The 17538-nt window shown below is 34.9% G+C and overlaps 1 protein-coding gene across 1 annotated transcript in view; it reads left to right on the top strand.

The window, feature by feature from the left end:
* ETNK1 (ethanolamine kinase 1) overlaps window positions 1-17538 on the top strand; it is a 54009-nt gene that overhangs the window by 25259 nt on the left and 11212 nt on the right. The window contains exons 4-6 of the mRNA XM_006769637.2: window positions 1309-1451; window positions 11012-11095; window positions 13120-13280. Of these exons, the coding sequence (XP_006769700.1) occupies window positions 1309-1451; window positions 11012-11095; window positions 13120-13280 (388 nt within the window). The remainder of the gene's footprint in view (window positions 1-1308; window positions 1452-11011; window positions 11096-13119; window positions 13281-17538) is intronic.

The following is a 17538-nucleotide window of genomic DNA, read 5'->3' as shown; positions in this document are numbered from 1 at the left end:
TAACTTTTGCTGGCACGTGAAACCCTCTCTTATAATCTTCCATTTACAATTGTGAATCTTTCTTCTCAGTGATGAATTTTGTTAAGTCTCGTAATAGGAGTAGCCTGATGGATGAAAGTAGTAGCTCGTGCATATCTCTGAAGGTCACGAAATATAAACCTGATGTAAAATCTGTCATCAGTGATGGCAGCAGCAAAAGTCCCACTGATAATATCAAATGGAGTCATAAAGTTTTCTGTTGGACTATCAGTGTGCATGTATACATTAAAAAAATAAATGTATTTTTCATCATCATATACCGTGTTTTTGTCGCTCGAATGAATTTTATTATTTCTTCAAGGTTCTTCACACGTACACCTTAAGAGTTAACAAGTAGGCGTAACGTTCTCAAAAAATTAGGGTTGGCACGCAGAAGAATTTTGAGTCAGAGATTTTGCTGGTTTTGGCACGCACTAACAAAAAGGTTGCCCACCCCTGGTCTAGAGAAAGAATGAAGAGAATTTGGCTTACAGTATAAAGGGAAGAAGAGAAAGAGTTAACTAACAGCAATTTTGTAAGCCTGATGGTGCTATTGAGGACTTTGTGGTAGCACCCTATTTTTGTCAAATTAGCATAAGTATAGCATAATAAATGTACAGAAGAGTGTAGGGTAAAGAGCTATGATCTCTAGGCCATCTTGTCACACTACCTCTCATCCTTCCCAGTCTGACTACTATGAGCCAGTTTCTACAATGAATAATATGAGAACTCCATGGTGTGATTGTCACATGGTAGTATAATGATTATAGATTATCATGTAATAATATGAGTCCATTTATCAATGGTGGATAACATAGATTGAGTTTGAAATGTGAATTTAATGGATTTATACTTCATTTACCCTTCCAAACTTGAAGTAGATGTTTAGTTCTTTAATGGACTGTCTTTGTAACTTTAAGTAATACACTTAAATATGTTTTTATTAAACTCTTTGTGTCTTGATTTTTCCTCTACAAAATGGAAGTGTAAAACTTTTAGAAAACTGCTTAGTGTTAGCTATTAGCATATATATTTTTCCTTCAATTTTGTAGTGATGTATTTTTTACTTTTTTGCCCTGCAATTTAACTCTTGCTCAGTTTCTTGTCATGTGTAAGTTCATTGTAAAGGTTTTTCTTTATTCCGGCCTTTGGAATAATTGGCTTGTTTAATTCAGGAGTCTGTGCTATTGAATGGAAAGAACTTACTAAATTAATTATTAATCCTTAATCCAACTGGAAAAAAATGTCATTAATTTAAGCAAAATATAACTCTTCTTTTAAAATTAAAAGGTTCCTAAGTGATATTCCAAGCTCTCAGATTCTTCAGGAAGAGATGAATTGGATGAAGAGGATTCTTTCCAACTTGGGCTCACCTGTTGTGCTTTGCCATAATGACCTGCTATGTAAGAATATAATCTACAATGAGAAACAAGGTAGGTATTTGACCTTAGCTGTAAATAGAGATGAATTCTTTGATGTTCTTTGTGGTCCTTTGATTTTTGTCTCAAATTTAATTCAAATGCAAGGATTGAAAACATGCATGAAGTCTTTAAATATTTTCTTATAGGTTATAAAGTCATGGTAACTGTACTAATTAGGAATATATATTCTCTGTATATTTATATAAACTGTTTCCTAGAGTTGATTTAATAGAAACAGATTGGTTCCTGTTAAGCGAGTTTTAAATGAGACATGATAAAAATGACTTGTTTAATGACTTGTTTATAAAATCTAACTATAAAACATATTTGATAACTCATTGTTTGAAAATACACCTGCTTGTAATGGGGCTTATTGAAAAACCAACTGACACTATGCTGCTTTATAAATATAGAAATTTTCTCAGTGTTAGGAAGGACAACAGTATTAGAAACACATGTTTCCAGGTTTTCTGTTAACCTGTTTATTATGCTGATTTGTTAGGTGGGTTGATGCTAAGGAGAAGGCCACAGATGGAGTAAATATTTGTACCTACTAAAGTAATAATATGATCTGGCAAATAGTTTTAATATATTTTGAGGTAGACAGGGATACTTTCTGGTGAAATGTTTTCTTTGATCATATCTTTCTATATTCAAATTCTCTTATATTTCAGAAACACTTGGTTGTATTATTATTGGATAGAGTGGTTTGAAGTTTCGTTGCTAAACAGATGTCCTTCAGTACTAAACTGAAATATAAAAATACAATTTGATTGAAAGATTAGTATGCAAAAAGTCTGTTTGAAACTATGAAGCTATTGCATTTTATAGGAAATCAGTTTTGAAGATAATCATTATAGTTGGAAGATTATTTTGAATCAAAAGTGTGTTGTTGTGAAGATACTAAAGCCAAAGAATTCTGATTAAATGGTCATAGTTATGTTACATTAATATTTGTGACCATTATTAATAGATTGTAAGTTGAGACTATTCTAATAAGAGGTGGAGGATATTTATGACTTGCTTTACTTGAAGAAAACCAAGTAAAGAACACTGTCAAGGGTGGTAGCCTGAAGCATCTATTTTCAAAAACATTTGAGTAACTTTTATATTTGCTATTTTAATGCAGTTTAGAGATTTCCTTTTAAAAACACACTAAGCTAACATCTTTATTTTGAATATCTGGAAGTTTTTGTATAGAATTATTTTCTTAAAACTTTAGGAGTACCCTAAAACATTAAGTACTTGACAGTGTCCTTTAGTTTATTATTGTCCATTTATTATATATTATTGTCATAGACTATATGTATTACATCATATAATAGTAACCAAATCTCAGTGCCATTTGTGAGACAAGTATTAGTTATACATTAAAGGAATGTATTAGCTTTTAAGTTTAGTGTAAGACTGAATAACACATTATTTTATGTAATGGAATTTCAAGTGAGGGACTTCATCTTGCGCTTGAAGTGGACACTCAGCTTTATTTTTAACTGCAAGTTAATCAAAGAGAGTCTATTTCCTTTGGAATATAATTTTAACTTTCATACTTTTATGTTTCTTTTGCATGTTCATTTCATAGAACAAATTTATTTATAAAACTAAAACAGAAGGGACCAAAAAAATCATATTACTTTGTCTTAGTTATTAAAAGTACATTTTTATGTTTTTACCAGTTGCCTATCTAAACTATTGATCAGTGATATGAAAAGTTGTCATATTTTGAAATAAATTTTTATGCTTCAGTTTGGCTTTAGGAATTCAAAATTGTCATTTGTTTATATTTACCAAGTATTATCTAAATCATACTTTTGTGTCTAATTTTTTTTTCTACACAATAAATTTCAATGTTTAACAAATATTATTTTGATATATATTTTATAGTTTGTCCTTCAGAAGTCTATTATATACCATTTGTTTCTTGTCTTTGAGTTTGTTTGTGTGTTAGTTATGGAGATGTTTTGTTGTTTTTACTTACCAATGGTTTTATAGTGTATGTTAGAAAGGCTAGTGTGAATTCCATGACATCCACTTAAAAAAAAAAATCAATTCTTATGTTATTAGTTGATAAGCATTAAGAAAATGAGGTTGGAATCTTGTGACTAGCCATTTCTGTTTATTATTATCTCATTTTGTTTCAAATTAGCTAATTTTTTGAAGTAACATTACTGTATGACATATTTGTCTTTATAAGGGGAAGATACCATGCCTCAGACTTTAAAAGAATGTAAATTCTATAAAATTTAGTAGCAAAAAATAGACTGTAGCTTAGCATTAGTATTTACTTATGGCTGCAATCAGAAGAATGATAATTAAAGTGAGAAATATGTATCTCAAAGTTCTTTACCTTAACTCGTCACCTTGTACAGCATCTAAAAGCCAAGTGTTGAATCTTTTGGGGTTAAAATAATTTCTACATAGAATAAATTATTAAGCTGCATATTATGTTCAAAATAAGTTTTTCACTTTTTGTAATTTGAGCTCAGGACCTCACCATTTTATACTCACCTATGAGCTATAAATATATAAAAATAATAAGATGAAAGCCAAGGAACTGGCCTTGACATCATCAAGCTTAGTATCTCTGTTGTATGTTTTAGATCCTTAATATCTCAGAAGTGCAAATTTTAGTTAAACTTCATGAATTTAAACTGAATCATCAATGTTTCCACATGTATTTTTCAACCATAATAACTTAGATTTTGTATATTGTAACTCAGTTTTAAAAATCTTTACGTTAACTCTTAAAAGCAGATATATTAAAGCTTAGTTATAATCAGGAGAAGTTAGAACATAGACTTTTGGAATGGAGCACACCTTGGTTCACATTTCTTCTCAATCACATATGGAAGCAAGTGGTATTAGATAAGTCAGGGGTGAGAACCTTTTTTCTGCCAAGAGCCATATGGATATTTAGAGCATCATTTGCAGGCCATACAAAATTATCACCTTAAAAATTAGCCTGCTATATTTGGTCAGACATTTAATTAACTTACCCCTAATGCCTTGACAGGTCCAGACCAAATGATTTTGCAGGCTTAATACGGCCCCCGGGCAGGACAATCCCCACCCCTGAGAAATGTCATTTTATCTCTATATTCAGTGTTTATATTTAGTTCTGTGCCAGAATCATCTAGGTTACTGGAAAAAAAAGTCCAAGACCAAATGAACAAAAATTTCTATAGATGAGCTTAAGAATCTGCATGTTTAGCAGAGAGTTCCAGGCAGTACCTATATTGCTGATAGTCTAGAACTTTAGTTTGCTTTATTTTCAACTTAGATGATATCTACTTCAGATGGTTTCTGATCATGCTTATCAAGTACATAGCACTGGACTAGGTACTAGGCAGCTCTCAGTTACAGGTATTTTTACCATGAAAAGGGTTGGCAAACTTTTTCTGTAAGGGGTTAGAACAAGCATGTCAAACTCGCGGCCTGTGGGCTGCATGAGGCCCACAATGAATATTTTTGTGGCCCAGCCAAAATAATGGTATGTAAGTTTTAATACCGTTGTTGGTCTCACTTACTATAGTCGTGTTGCATTCATTTTCCTTACACGTCTTAGGCGTAGGCGCACCATTTCTCTCCACTAATACTAGCAGTGAATATTTTAGCAGCTGATTGTCACGTCATTAGTCTTGTACTGATTTGTTTGGCGTGCGCAATAGGAAATATTTTGCTTTCGGAGAACAAGAAAAATGGGTTTATTTGCGTTACGCTTATTTGTGCAGTTATTCAGTGTCTGGTAAGTTAATGTTTAAGAAAAAATTAATTTTTATTAAAATGTTCTATTTTATGCTAACGATTACTCATTTATTTTAGCCCTTTGTATTCGGCATGTGTCTAATCTAAATAAACCTACATTTCTATGAAAATTGAAGCTTTTGTTTTTATGTGGCCCACATAAACTTAAACCTTGTTTATTTGCCCCTTGTTAGTCTTTGAGTTTGACATGCTTGGGCTAGATAGTACTTATTTTAGGCTCTACATTCCATATTATAGTCTCTGTTGCAACTGTGCAACTCTGTTGTAGAGCAAACATAGCCTTAGATAATACATAAATATGTCTGGCTGTATTCCAGTAAAATTTCATTTACAAAAGCAGGCAGTGGGCTGGCTGGATTTGGACTCAGCATACATAGTTTGCCAACACCTGTATTTTGTGTCTAGGATCCATTTTATAAAATGTATCTGACTGTGAAAAGGTTAAAATGGTTACTGTAAGTAAGAAGGTTAATTATGTACTATAACTAGGAGAATTTTGGCTCCTAGGTATGCGATGACAATGCAGTTTGTCTTTCAGTGCAACTTAAAGATTCTATGGTAACTGCACCTTGAGTGATTAATTTAAAGTTTAAGAATGTATGTATGTGTGTATGTATGTATTTACTATATAACTACATATTCACATATAGACACACATGAAGACTATGAGCACCCTGCAGTTTATAGGCATTTTCACCTGTGAATGTTATAGGAATGGTAGGCATTACAGGAAGAAATACTGCCACTGCCTCTTCTCACCATGTCAGTTGACAGGACTCAGGAATATGAGAGAAGAGTGAGCTTCCTTTCTGAAGTTGATGGTAGCTGTCAAGATTTTTGAAAAGTTAGTCCCAGAATTTAGGTGATTTTTAAAAACAGCAGCCCATTTCTCGCCTTCAGTGACATGACTTCTTAAAAAGGTAAGAAAAGACTACTTAATGATATGATGATAGGATTGTTACATAATAAGAAAATCAAAAGCAGTGGTTCTTGCTCCTGAACTGTAAGATAAGACTTACCAGTCACTAGTCATCTTTTAAATTCATCAATGATTAATTTAAAAATAATTTATACTAAGTAGAACAAATAGTAATAATGCTTACTACTGCATTTTAAATCTAATATTTTAATTTCAAATAAACCTTTAGTTGCTGACATGTTAGAAATAATTGCTAAAGTTTTTTAGTTTGTTGTCTCATGTCTTAATGCTTTGTCATAGTGTTAACTGGAGGTGGTTTCATTTTCTCCCTCCCCATTTCTTCATAAAAGCTCATATAAAGATCTAATATATAACTTTAAGTTTCAGGAATGGCAATCATTGTTTATTTGCTATGTCTGCAAAATATAAGAAGCTGAGTTACAGCTATTTAAGGAAATACAAATGAATGGAAAGAAAAGATTTTTCTGGGAATTACAGTGTAAACCAGGTTTTTCTTTAGTTTTACACAATATAAATAGAAAATGGGTGAGTCACTATTCTTCGTCACTTGATTGGCTCTAAATCCTATCCATTCTGTTATTCATGAAAAGGCATTATTGTGGTTGTTTTACTGACATTTTAATAACTTAGGAGAGAGGTAGTTTTTTATTTGGTTTTATTTTAAAATTTAAATAAATACAAATTTATTTTTGTATTTGTTAACCTATATTTTACAGGGTGGAATTTTTATGAAGGATAGTTAAACTTTGTTTTAACTTGTATTTCAGATCATAATTGGCATAAAATAAAATATCCCTAAATCAGGTAATAAAAAACTTAAATGGATTGTAAAAATAGCTACCTAAAATAGTAGTTTAATGTTTTCTGTACATACATTCAGTCCCATTGTATATTCAATCATATACTTGAATATGAATATCAAAAATGCCACCCTTTGTTCTTTCATGCTTATTCTCACCACACACATTTAAACGTGTGTTAGCATTGTGCCTCCAGCATTCTCTGAAAAACTTTCATTTATTCCACTAGCATTTTAATACTTCCTGTGTGCTAGGTATTGCTCTGTGGATTGTATGATGAAAGATGAGAAGGACTTACTGCCCTTTCAGGAAGCCATATGCCCTGTAGTGGAGGAGTTGGGTTATGAAACAGATATTTACATTCGGAAGGATGAGTGCTATGGTAAAGCTACTACTGAAAACCAGAGGGATAGTTTCCCAGAGCAGAGTATTTATTTTTTCTGTGTAAGGAAGAAAGCATGTTGCTAATATTAGTATACTCATAGTACATACATACTGTATGTATAAAACTACAGACGAAGTAGAGTAAGTTAGAAAGATTTTCAGGTTCTTATATTGGTTATTTTACTTTTTAGCTTTCCTCCTTCTTAGCAACAGTAAAATAAAGGAGTCCAAATGAATGTCATGTGAATTATAGTCTTAGTTAATATATATATTTTTGGTTTTAAAGTACTTTAAAAATGGGCTATTTTCAGCTATACTGAGATTTTAACAATTTGTTTAGGTAGTGAGTAGATTTTATTACTGTGAAGATATACAAGAAATATGGTAATGAAAAATGTAGCTTTTAAAAATTGAATAAATTATTTTATTCAATAATCTTAGGCTTTACTTATGCCCTAGTCAGTGTGGTAATTAATAAAGATAAATAATATATAGTCTTAGCCTTTAAAGCACTACTCCTTTACTTTTCAGAGGTCAAGGTTCCCTTGAGAATTTGGAGACTTGAGAATCCTCTCAGAAAATCCATATACATATAAAATGTTGTATAAAAATTTAAGGATTATTCTCATTATTTTCCATCCTTAAAATCCTATTAAAACTTTGTTTTAAAGAAATAACAAGATAATCATGCCATATAAACTATTGATTGTTAATAGTGATGTCAACGTTCCTCTAAATAATTGGAAATTTTAGAAGTCAGAAGTTAAATTTGTGGAAGAAAAAAGGTTTAGTATGCTTTCTGTTAGTAGAAAGCATTTTGTAGTAATTTGATTTTTCTGGCACCCAAAGTAAGGGAAGTAGGCGTCTTTAATTTTACTTTGTTGCAGAAGATTAAATTTAAGGTTGAGTTCCACTTTGTTTGCAATAGTTTGAAAAAGAATAGTTAATGCGGATTTAAAATTTTTTTCCTTTTAAGCTTTGTGTCTTGTAAAATGTGAGTTTGCCAAATTTTCTTCATCTGCTACAGATTAGGTATGCCATTGTTGCTGCCATGTGGCGGCGCACCCCGTGCTTCTTAAACGCACTGACTGGAGGTTTATCGCATCACTTGTTCACATGCACGGAGCCTGGTAACAGCCTCATCTGTATCTTCTTAGCTTCATTTTCTTATTTTTAAAATTTCATTATTTATAAACTGGACATAGCATATAAAAATAAAGGATAGTTTTAATGAATTAATGCTACTACAAAAACATTGCTAAAACATTCATACTGAAACAGATTTTAACTGTTATTAAAATGATCTATGCTTTATTTAAGTTGTATTTATAAGCAGGCATGTTTTACCTGCCATTTTAACTTATTTGCCAAATTCTAAATATAATTTTGAAAGTTGAAATAGAAACTTGTTTATGTGGCAAGTAAACTTCAGGACTGGGCTGTGTATTTTTATTGGCATGTAACAGTTAATATGAGCTTTACAAGAATTTTATGTTTAAAGAGCTAAAACAATCAACAGCTGCAATGAAAACACTTTAATATTAAAACTATTAGTTCGGTTGTGCAATGTGGTAAATCTTGAATTCTGATTTCCTGTAAACCAAGTAAATAGGCATCTCCAAAAATCATTGTGTTTTAGTCTCTTACCTATCTACAGTTTTGTAAAGAATTCATCTTAATTTTTTAAACTATCTTTTTCCCCCTCTTAAAAGTATGTTTATTGTAAAGAATTTAAAATATAAAGGAAAAAGGGTCATTTGTCACACTGGTAATGAAACCAGTTGAAATATTTTATTTCCCCTCACTCTCTCCCCCTCCCCCCCATGTATTATTTTTATTTATTTTTTTCCTCTTTAGGCATGATATTTTAATAAATTGGATTATTGGCATTTACTATTTTGTATTTTTTTCATATAACATTTCTAATTCTCCTGGTCATTAAATCATCTTTGAAAATGAAAACATTTTTTCATGGCTGCAAAGTGTTTTATCATGATATAGTGATCTTCACTCTCATTCCCAAGGGTAACCAGAAAATAATTTAAATATATTCTATTAATTTTTTTTACAGAGAGGAAGGGAGAGGGATAGAGAGTTAGAAACATCGATGAGAGAGAGACATCAATCAGCTGCCTCCTGCACACTCCCTACTGGGGATGTGCCCGCAACCAAGGTACATGCCCTTGACTGGAATTGAACCTGGGACTCTTGAGTCCGCTGGCCGACGCTCTATCCACTGAGCCAAACCGGTCAGGGCCAGAAAATAATTTAAAGTGATTGGTTGAAACATGAGGTCTTCTCATTCTACACTTTAGTAGAGTGATTTGGTTAACTTTAAGACTTTCCATGGGATTATTTTTTGTGAATTCAGGAATATAATATTTATGGTGTTTGAATTGCAGTGATTTATTGTAGTTACCAACATTTTAAAATCTTATTTATTTTGTCAGTATGCATACAGATTTTGATAACTGAGCTTTGATACTTAGATTCTCACTTTATTTTAGACTTGACTATTATTTATACAAGTTTATAATGATATATTAAATACATTAAAAATTTACTTTTATGTAAAATACTTCATTTGCTGTGACTTTTTTTTGTCATAAATTCTGTTTTTCTCAGTTTGAATATGATCAACATATATCCCAAATTAAACATACATATATGTATCAAGACATTATAGTTCAAAAGATCTTTTTTTGGGAGGGGGGGAAAGCCAGTGTGTATAACACCAGGAGTTTGTTACCTTAGTATGATCTATCTTTAAAAGATGGGGTAACGAGGCATATGCTATTTATTTTCACAATTGCAGCTTACAAACTCTTCTTACAGTGTGTCTGTGTATGTATTCATTTTAACTGTTGGCCCTTGTAAGCCTTTGAGTTTATGATATCTGGTATAGATAGTGTGACCCATCTAGATTCATATTCTCTCTCTCACTCTTGGTCTCTCTTCTCTCAGCATTTTCTCTTGTCTCTTAAAATCAACAACATGAATCTGTTGAGCCCCAGATCTCCTCTAGTAGTCAGTGTACCTTTGTTTTTTTAGAAAAGATAAAACAACCACTTTAATGCTGCTCTGGTATGCATTAGAAACTTTAGTTATATGGCATTCTAAGACAATCTTAAAACTTGATTGCAGCTAAATTCTTTAATTAGGGATATTCTTAAGTTGATCAGCAAGCGTTAATAGCATAACTGCAGGATTCACAGAATTCAAGTCTTTCAAAGTTTATATTTGATTTCTATATGTAGGTTAGCTTGTTAGTTCACTTGTTGGAGTATCAGATTTTTAAAAAATATTGCTTAGATAATAATTTCCAAAGATAGTTTTCATTTCTAATTAAACTTGAATTTTTAAGTAACTGATGCCCCCATGTGGTGAAAGACATTTTGCTTTTGTTTGAATTTGGAGAATGTGACTGTGTACAGTGTTTTGACTTTTCTTAATTATAGTGAACATTAATGTTCCTAAAGAAGCTGTTGACAAAGATACCTAATTGAATTTTGTAAAGCTCATTGCCATAAATTCACAGCCTTACCCTGTATTGTCTCAGAAGTGCATGTAACCAAGCACGTACAATGAGACAAAATATTAAAAGCTATTTAATTACAAATAGCTTAGGGTTTTTCTGATCTTATATGTGATTTCTTATGTCTTTGTTTTTGTGTCTCACATAGGTGATGTACAGTTCATTGATTATGAATATTCTGGATACAACTACCTGGCATATGATATTGGAAATCATTTCAATGAATTTGCAGGTAAAATCCAGGGCTTAACTGGTGGAATAGCATAATGTAACTTCGATCTGACACTTTTAGAATTTGTTTTTCTTTAAAATAGATAAACTGGGAAGAATGGCAAAATTCTATTAACATTTTTCTGATCTTTGTTCTTTATTTGTTTTTATTTATTACTGGAGGATAGAGAAGACTTCTTCATTAATGTCTTAAGGGAAATCTATAATAATAAAGGCACAATATGCTAATTAGATCAGACATCCTTCCAGATGTCCTTCTGGATGACCTTCCGGACTAAATCGGGGCTGTGCGCGAAGCCCGGGTCCCGGCTGCCAGAGGGAAGCGGTACCGGCAGCCGGGGAAAGGAAAGCCTACTCTTGCACGAATTTTGTGCCTCAGGTCTCTAGTAAGAAATAATTATTGAGGCTTTTATTAGGACCTGACACAGTGCAAGGTGCTTTTACAAGTCTTATTTTACCTTACTTTTTCCCTCTACAACAATTTTTTAAGTTAGGTAATATTCCCAGTATACAGATGAGGGAAATAACTCATCAAGGGCACAGTAAAATACAGAGACTATGATTTGAAACCAATTTTAAAAATAATTTAAAAGCCTTTGCTATTTCCATTGTGTAATTGGGCTTTTGAAATGTTGGTTAATTAAAAAGCTTGAGGGGTTTTTATGTGTGTGTTTTTTTTTGTCTTTGACTATGAATAATTGAAAAGCTGGTCATTTTTGCCCCTAAAAGTTATTCCATTAGTACTGTCAAGTATAAAAGGTTTAGGTTTTCTAATGTAAATGGAATTAATTTCAAATACATTTTATGACTATACTTAGCAACACGAAATGCTGTAGAACTAAGGAATAGGAAATTGCCCCAGATGGTTTACACCTAGTAGGAATTTTTCATTGCTGAATTTGTATTTGTATACATTCATGCATTCATATATATTTTTTTTCATGCATTCATATATTTTAATATACTTTAGGTTACCGGCTGGAAAAAAGGTTGAGGAAAAGTTTCAACTTACATGTATTCAATAATTTCCCTATACCATGCTTATCATATGCATATCATATCTCTACATATATACTGTACATATTTCCACATCTCTGTAGGAAGGGAAAGCAGCTGTTTATATAATGAATAATCATTGTGTTAGTATTAAGGATAGTCACTGCTATGGATATGAAAGAGTAAACTTCACTGATCTTAGTATGATTTTGTGTAGAAAAGAAATTAAACTAACAGTTGAAAGGTAGCACAGAAAAAAGGTAATACTTGAGAGTTAGGTAGCATTTGCATGTACAGATAGAAGAGAAAGGAGGGTACTATAGGAAGAAGGGAGAAAACTTCCAAGATGAGTGTACTTATTTTTGTAGGATATGAAATTCATGCAGGAGAATAGGTTATAGGATCAGAGAAGTAAATTTGGACCAAATTACGAAGAACCTTGAACGTTAGGCAAAATAGTATGAACTTTATCGTCTGGGCTAGTTTTTGCAAACTGCAGATGATAAGATCAAATTTGTGGGGTAATTATTTTAAAGCAAGGACCAGAAAATAAGTAGTAGAAAATGTTGGAATTATAACATATAGCTAGGGTAAATATGGTTTGTAAAACTTAATATCAGGTATATGTATGAGGTTTCAATATAAAATGTCTTTCTTACCCTGTGAGCAATAGTCAAGAAAGATTTTGAGCCACAGTTGTAGGAAATGCTGTAGATATTAGTGTGCACAAGAATCTTTTGGGCTGCTTAGTACAAATATTCAGTGCTTTTGATGCAGGTAGTTCAAGCTTCACACTGAGGAAAAATTGAAGCAATGTGAATTGATTATGGTGGTCAACTGTATTGTGCATTCAAACTTAAATAGACATTATGATTGTTTGGTTTATTTTAATACATGCTAATTAAATCTAGTATTTCAGCCAGATGTTTTATTTTTTCTATGAAAATTATGTAGATAGTAAGAATAATTAAAAGTATACATAAGAGAATGTGTTTTTAAAATTTTCATTGCACTTTTTTTTCACTTTAGGTGTGAGTGATGTAGATTATAGTCTCTACCCAGGTAGAGAACTACAGGACCAGTGGCTGCGTTCTTACCTTGAAGCCTACAAAGAATATAAGGGCTTTGGGACTGAAGTTACTGAAAAGGAGGTAGAAAAACTCTTCATTCAAGTCAATCAGTTTGCTTTGGTAAGTTTAAATTTTAACAAAAGATTCTTTATACGATTTATTAACTGTTTAAATTTTCATCATATAAAACAGTTTTCTCTTTTGAATTTTGTTCAAAATAATGACAAAATGCGATTCTTTACAATTTTTTCCACTATAGCATTTTTGAGGACAAAGATTTTTGTTTTATTCACAACTATATTTCCAACCCCTAGAACAATAGTGGCTGGCTATTTGATAAGTGCCCAGTAATTATTTGTTTAATGAATGGATTCCAGTTAGAGTTAGGATTAATTGTGAATCAGTGTTTGTATATTATATTAGAGGCCCTGTGCATGAAATTTGTGCACAGGAGGGGAGGGGGGAAATCCCCCACCCTAGACTGCATCCTCTTGCAACCTGGGACCCCTCGGGGCAGTTGGACATCCCTCTTGCAGTTGGGGACCACTGGCTCCTAACTGCTCGCCTGCCTGCCTGCCTGCCTGATCGCCCCTAACTGCCTCTGCCTCGGCCCCCTCTGCTGGAGCTTTGTCTGGAAGGTTGTTTGCTGTCTGGTCTAATTAGCATATTATGCTTTTATTATTATTGATGTCTTCTTTTTTCTTTATGTTATGAAAAGCATACTCAAGGACAAATTATTGGGAAACAAGGTTTTCCACAATGCATTCATCATTACATCTTAATGTTAACATGATAAAAGTTTATTGGTTTTATAACTTTAGTTTGTCGTTCTTTTAAGTAAAATACGGTTTTCCATTATACATGTTCAAGTTGAGCTCACAACTCAAGTCATTTAAATGCTTTTCTTGAGATAATCTCCATTTTTTGGGTATGTAGTAGATGTGCTTTATATGTGCTTTCTATGTAATTTCATAGAATGTTAGAGTAGCATGCACTCGGGTAGAGATTTAATAAAATTAATAATTTTAAAGATTTCATTAAGGACATTCATTAGTGAGACTGACGTTTTACTCGAGTGTGTGGTGATGAAGAATATAGGATACTACTCTAATACAATTTAGTATCACTGCCTTGACTTATGCTAAGGTACCAGTAGCTTCATATACCATTGTGTTTGAACCGTCAGTGCAAATGTTAACATAGTCAAAAAGGCAGGTGTAACATATTATGAAAGTAGTTTTGGGTCTCGAGAACCTCTCATGGATTTGATGGACAGCTTTGAGAACCCCGGGTTTGTTTAGACTCTCCCCCCCCCAAAAGGCACCCTATATAATAAAAGGGTAATATGCAAATTGACCCCAATGGCAGAACAACTGGTCACTATGATACACACTGACCCCCAGGGGGCAGACGCTCAATGTAGTAGCTGCCCTTCTGATGGTCATTGCACTCCCACAGGGGGAGCTCCACTCAGTCACAAGCTGGACTGATGATTGCGAGCACAGCAGTGTTGGCGGGAGCCTCTCCCGCCTCCTTGGCAGCGTTAAGAATATCCGACTGTGGGCCTAAGCCATCAGTCGGAATCCCCCAAGGGCTCCTGAGCTGCCAGAGGGATGTCTGACTGCCAACTTAGGCCACATCCCCCTGGGAGCAGGCCTAAGCCGGCAGGTGGACATCCCCCAAGAGATCCCGGAATGAGAGAGGGCACAGGCCGGGCCGAGGGACCCCCCCAAGTGCACAAATTTTCATGCACCAGGCCTCTAGTTTCATCTCATAATTTATTTCTCATTATATGTATAAGATACTTAGGTAAAAAGAAGGCCTTTTAAGAAATCTTTATCATTATAATTTAACATAGTAATTAATATTTTATTGAATGTTTGTTATATAGGAGGTATAGATACTATTATTACTACTCTGATGTGTGTTATTTTTACACTATCAAGTAGTTTTCCAGTTCTCAGCAGAAGTGACTGAATGTCCTACAAATTTAACTCAGTTCTGGAGATAGTGTCAGATTCCACAGGTTAAGGGTTCAATCCCACAAGACTGTTTGTTGTTGTCCCTCATGCCCCTCTTGAATGCCAATTGTGAGTCTAGGTTGTTTCCTGTGCTTCTTACCTACTGTCAGTAAATTCCAGAACTCCCTCATTGAGTTTGATTTATTTTTTAGAGTGGCTCACAGAACTCAGCAACATTCACAGATGCTTGCCAGTGTATTATCAAGGATAATATAAAGCCTATATAAGAATAGCTAGATTAAGAGGTACATTGGATAAGGTCCAGAAGGGTTCTCAATGCAAGAACTCTGTTCCCCTAGAGTTCAAGGTGCACCAACCTCCCAGCATGTCTGTGTGTTCACCAACTTGAAAGCTCTCCAAACACCCTCCTTTGGAGATTTTATAAAGGCTCCATTACATAGGCAATATGGATTAAGTCATTGACCATTGCTGATTGAGCTCAATCTCCAGCCCCTTTCCTCTCCTCAAAGATTAGAAAATATATTTATTACAAAGCATAGTATCACACTTGCCTTTTACACATGAGAAAACAAAGGCACAAAGGAGTTAAACTGCTCAAAGCCACAAAGCTAATAATTTTTGCAGTTTGACTCCAGAGCCCAGCCCTTCTGTTTTAAACCAATATGTTTCCCATGCCTGTGACTTCAGCTGTTTGCTCTTTACTATATTATTAATTCTTTTTTTAAAATATCTGTATTTGATGGGAACTATTTGGTGGGGCTGAAAGTTTTCTCTCTAATCACTTGGCAGGTTCCCCTGGCAACCAGCTCTCTTTCTTAGGGGCTTTCCAGAAGTAACCTCATATTGTAAACTCAAGTGTGGTTGAAAAGGGCTTCTTATGGATTACTAGAGACCTGATGCACGAAATTCATGCAATGGGCTCAGTCCCTACCTGCCGTGGCCGTAAGGATGTCCAGAAGGACATCCAGTCTAATTAGCACATTACACTTTTATTATAGCTAAGATATTTCTTAAACTTCTATGACTCAAGAATTATTCAGGAACCTGTGCCGAGAGACCAAATATTGTAACAAAAGATGCTCCCATTTTGCTTATGCTTAGGAAATTCTAAGGATTTGGGGGAGCTATGAGCCAGGAATAGTGGATGAGGAACGAAAATATATTTATTACAAAGCATAGTATCACACTTGCCTTTTACACATGAGAAAACAAAGGCACAAAGGAGTTAAACTGCTCAAAGCCACAAAGCTAATAATTTTTGCAGTTTGACTCCAGAGCCCAGCCCTTCTGTTTTAAACCAATATGTTTCCCATGCCTGTGACTTCAGCTGTTTGCTCTTTACTATATTATTAATTCTTTTTTAAAAATATCTGTATTTGATGGGAACTATTTGATTCATGCACTGGCGGGGTCCCTTGGCCTGACCTGCAGGAATCAGTGGACTTCCACGTCATCTTAGCCTGGCCTTACCCGCCAGCTCATTGGGCTCCAGGCTGCTGTCCGCATTGATGCCGCACAGCACAAAATAGTGTGCGAAGCGGCAGGCGGCCAGGAAGGAGCCCGAGCCGGGGCTGGGTGCTGTGCCTCATGCTCACCTGGCCCACTGCGCCTGCCACCACTGCTGGGCGCACAGCGGGAGTGTCCGTGGAAGAGGCTCCCGCTGCTGCAGCTGCTCTCACCAGCTGTGAGCCCAGTGTCTGGCACCCACCTGTCAGCTAAGCAGCACTCCCGCTGTGGGAACACACTGACCACAAGGGGGCAGCTCCTACGTTGAGCGTCTGCCACCTTGTTGTCAGTGTGCATCATAGCTACAGTCTGGTCGTCCATTCACTTACGCTTTTATATATATACTAGGGGCCCGGTGCACGAAATTCGTACACTGGGTGGGGGTGGGGGGGTGGCTGGGACTCCCCTCTCACATACTGGGCAGGGGACTCCCCTCTCACATACTGGGAGCCCTCAGGCCTTGACCCCCAACACCCTCCAATGCAGGATTGGCCCCTTGCCGATGAGGGCAGGGGACCCTCATTTCCCTCCATCACTGGTTCTGCCCCCAGCCCAGGCCTGATGCCACTGAACCAGGCATCAGCCCTGGGCAGGGGACCCCCAGACCCCTCCGATTGCTGGCTCTGCCCCTGGCCCAGGCCTGATGCCTCTGGCCGAGGATTCAGGCCTGAGCGAGGGGCCAATCCGGCAAACAGAAGGTGATGAGGGTTGACACCTCTGGCTGAAGTGTCAGGTCTGGGCAGGGGGCCGAGCTGGGGATCGGTGTGAACTACAGAGGAAACACCTTTTCTGATCGCTCATTGGCTAAGGCCCTTGTATGCTACTGGTAATAGTCTTAGTAACTTGGGTAATAAGAATCCAAAAAGGTGATCTAGGGTTTTTTACCACAA

This window comes from Myotis davidii, unplaced genomic scaffold (genome assembly GCF_000327345.1).
Source record: "Myotis davidii unplaced genomic scaffold, ASM32734v1 scaffold163, whole genome shotgun sequence".
NCBI lineage: Eukaryota > Metazoa > Chordata > Mammalia > Chiroptera > Vespertilionidae > Myotis > Myotis davidii.
Note: the sequence above shows the minus strand (reverse complement) of the source record. Positions and strands in the feature narration are given on the sequence as shown.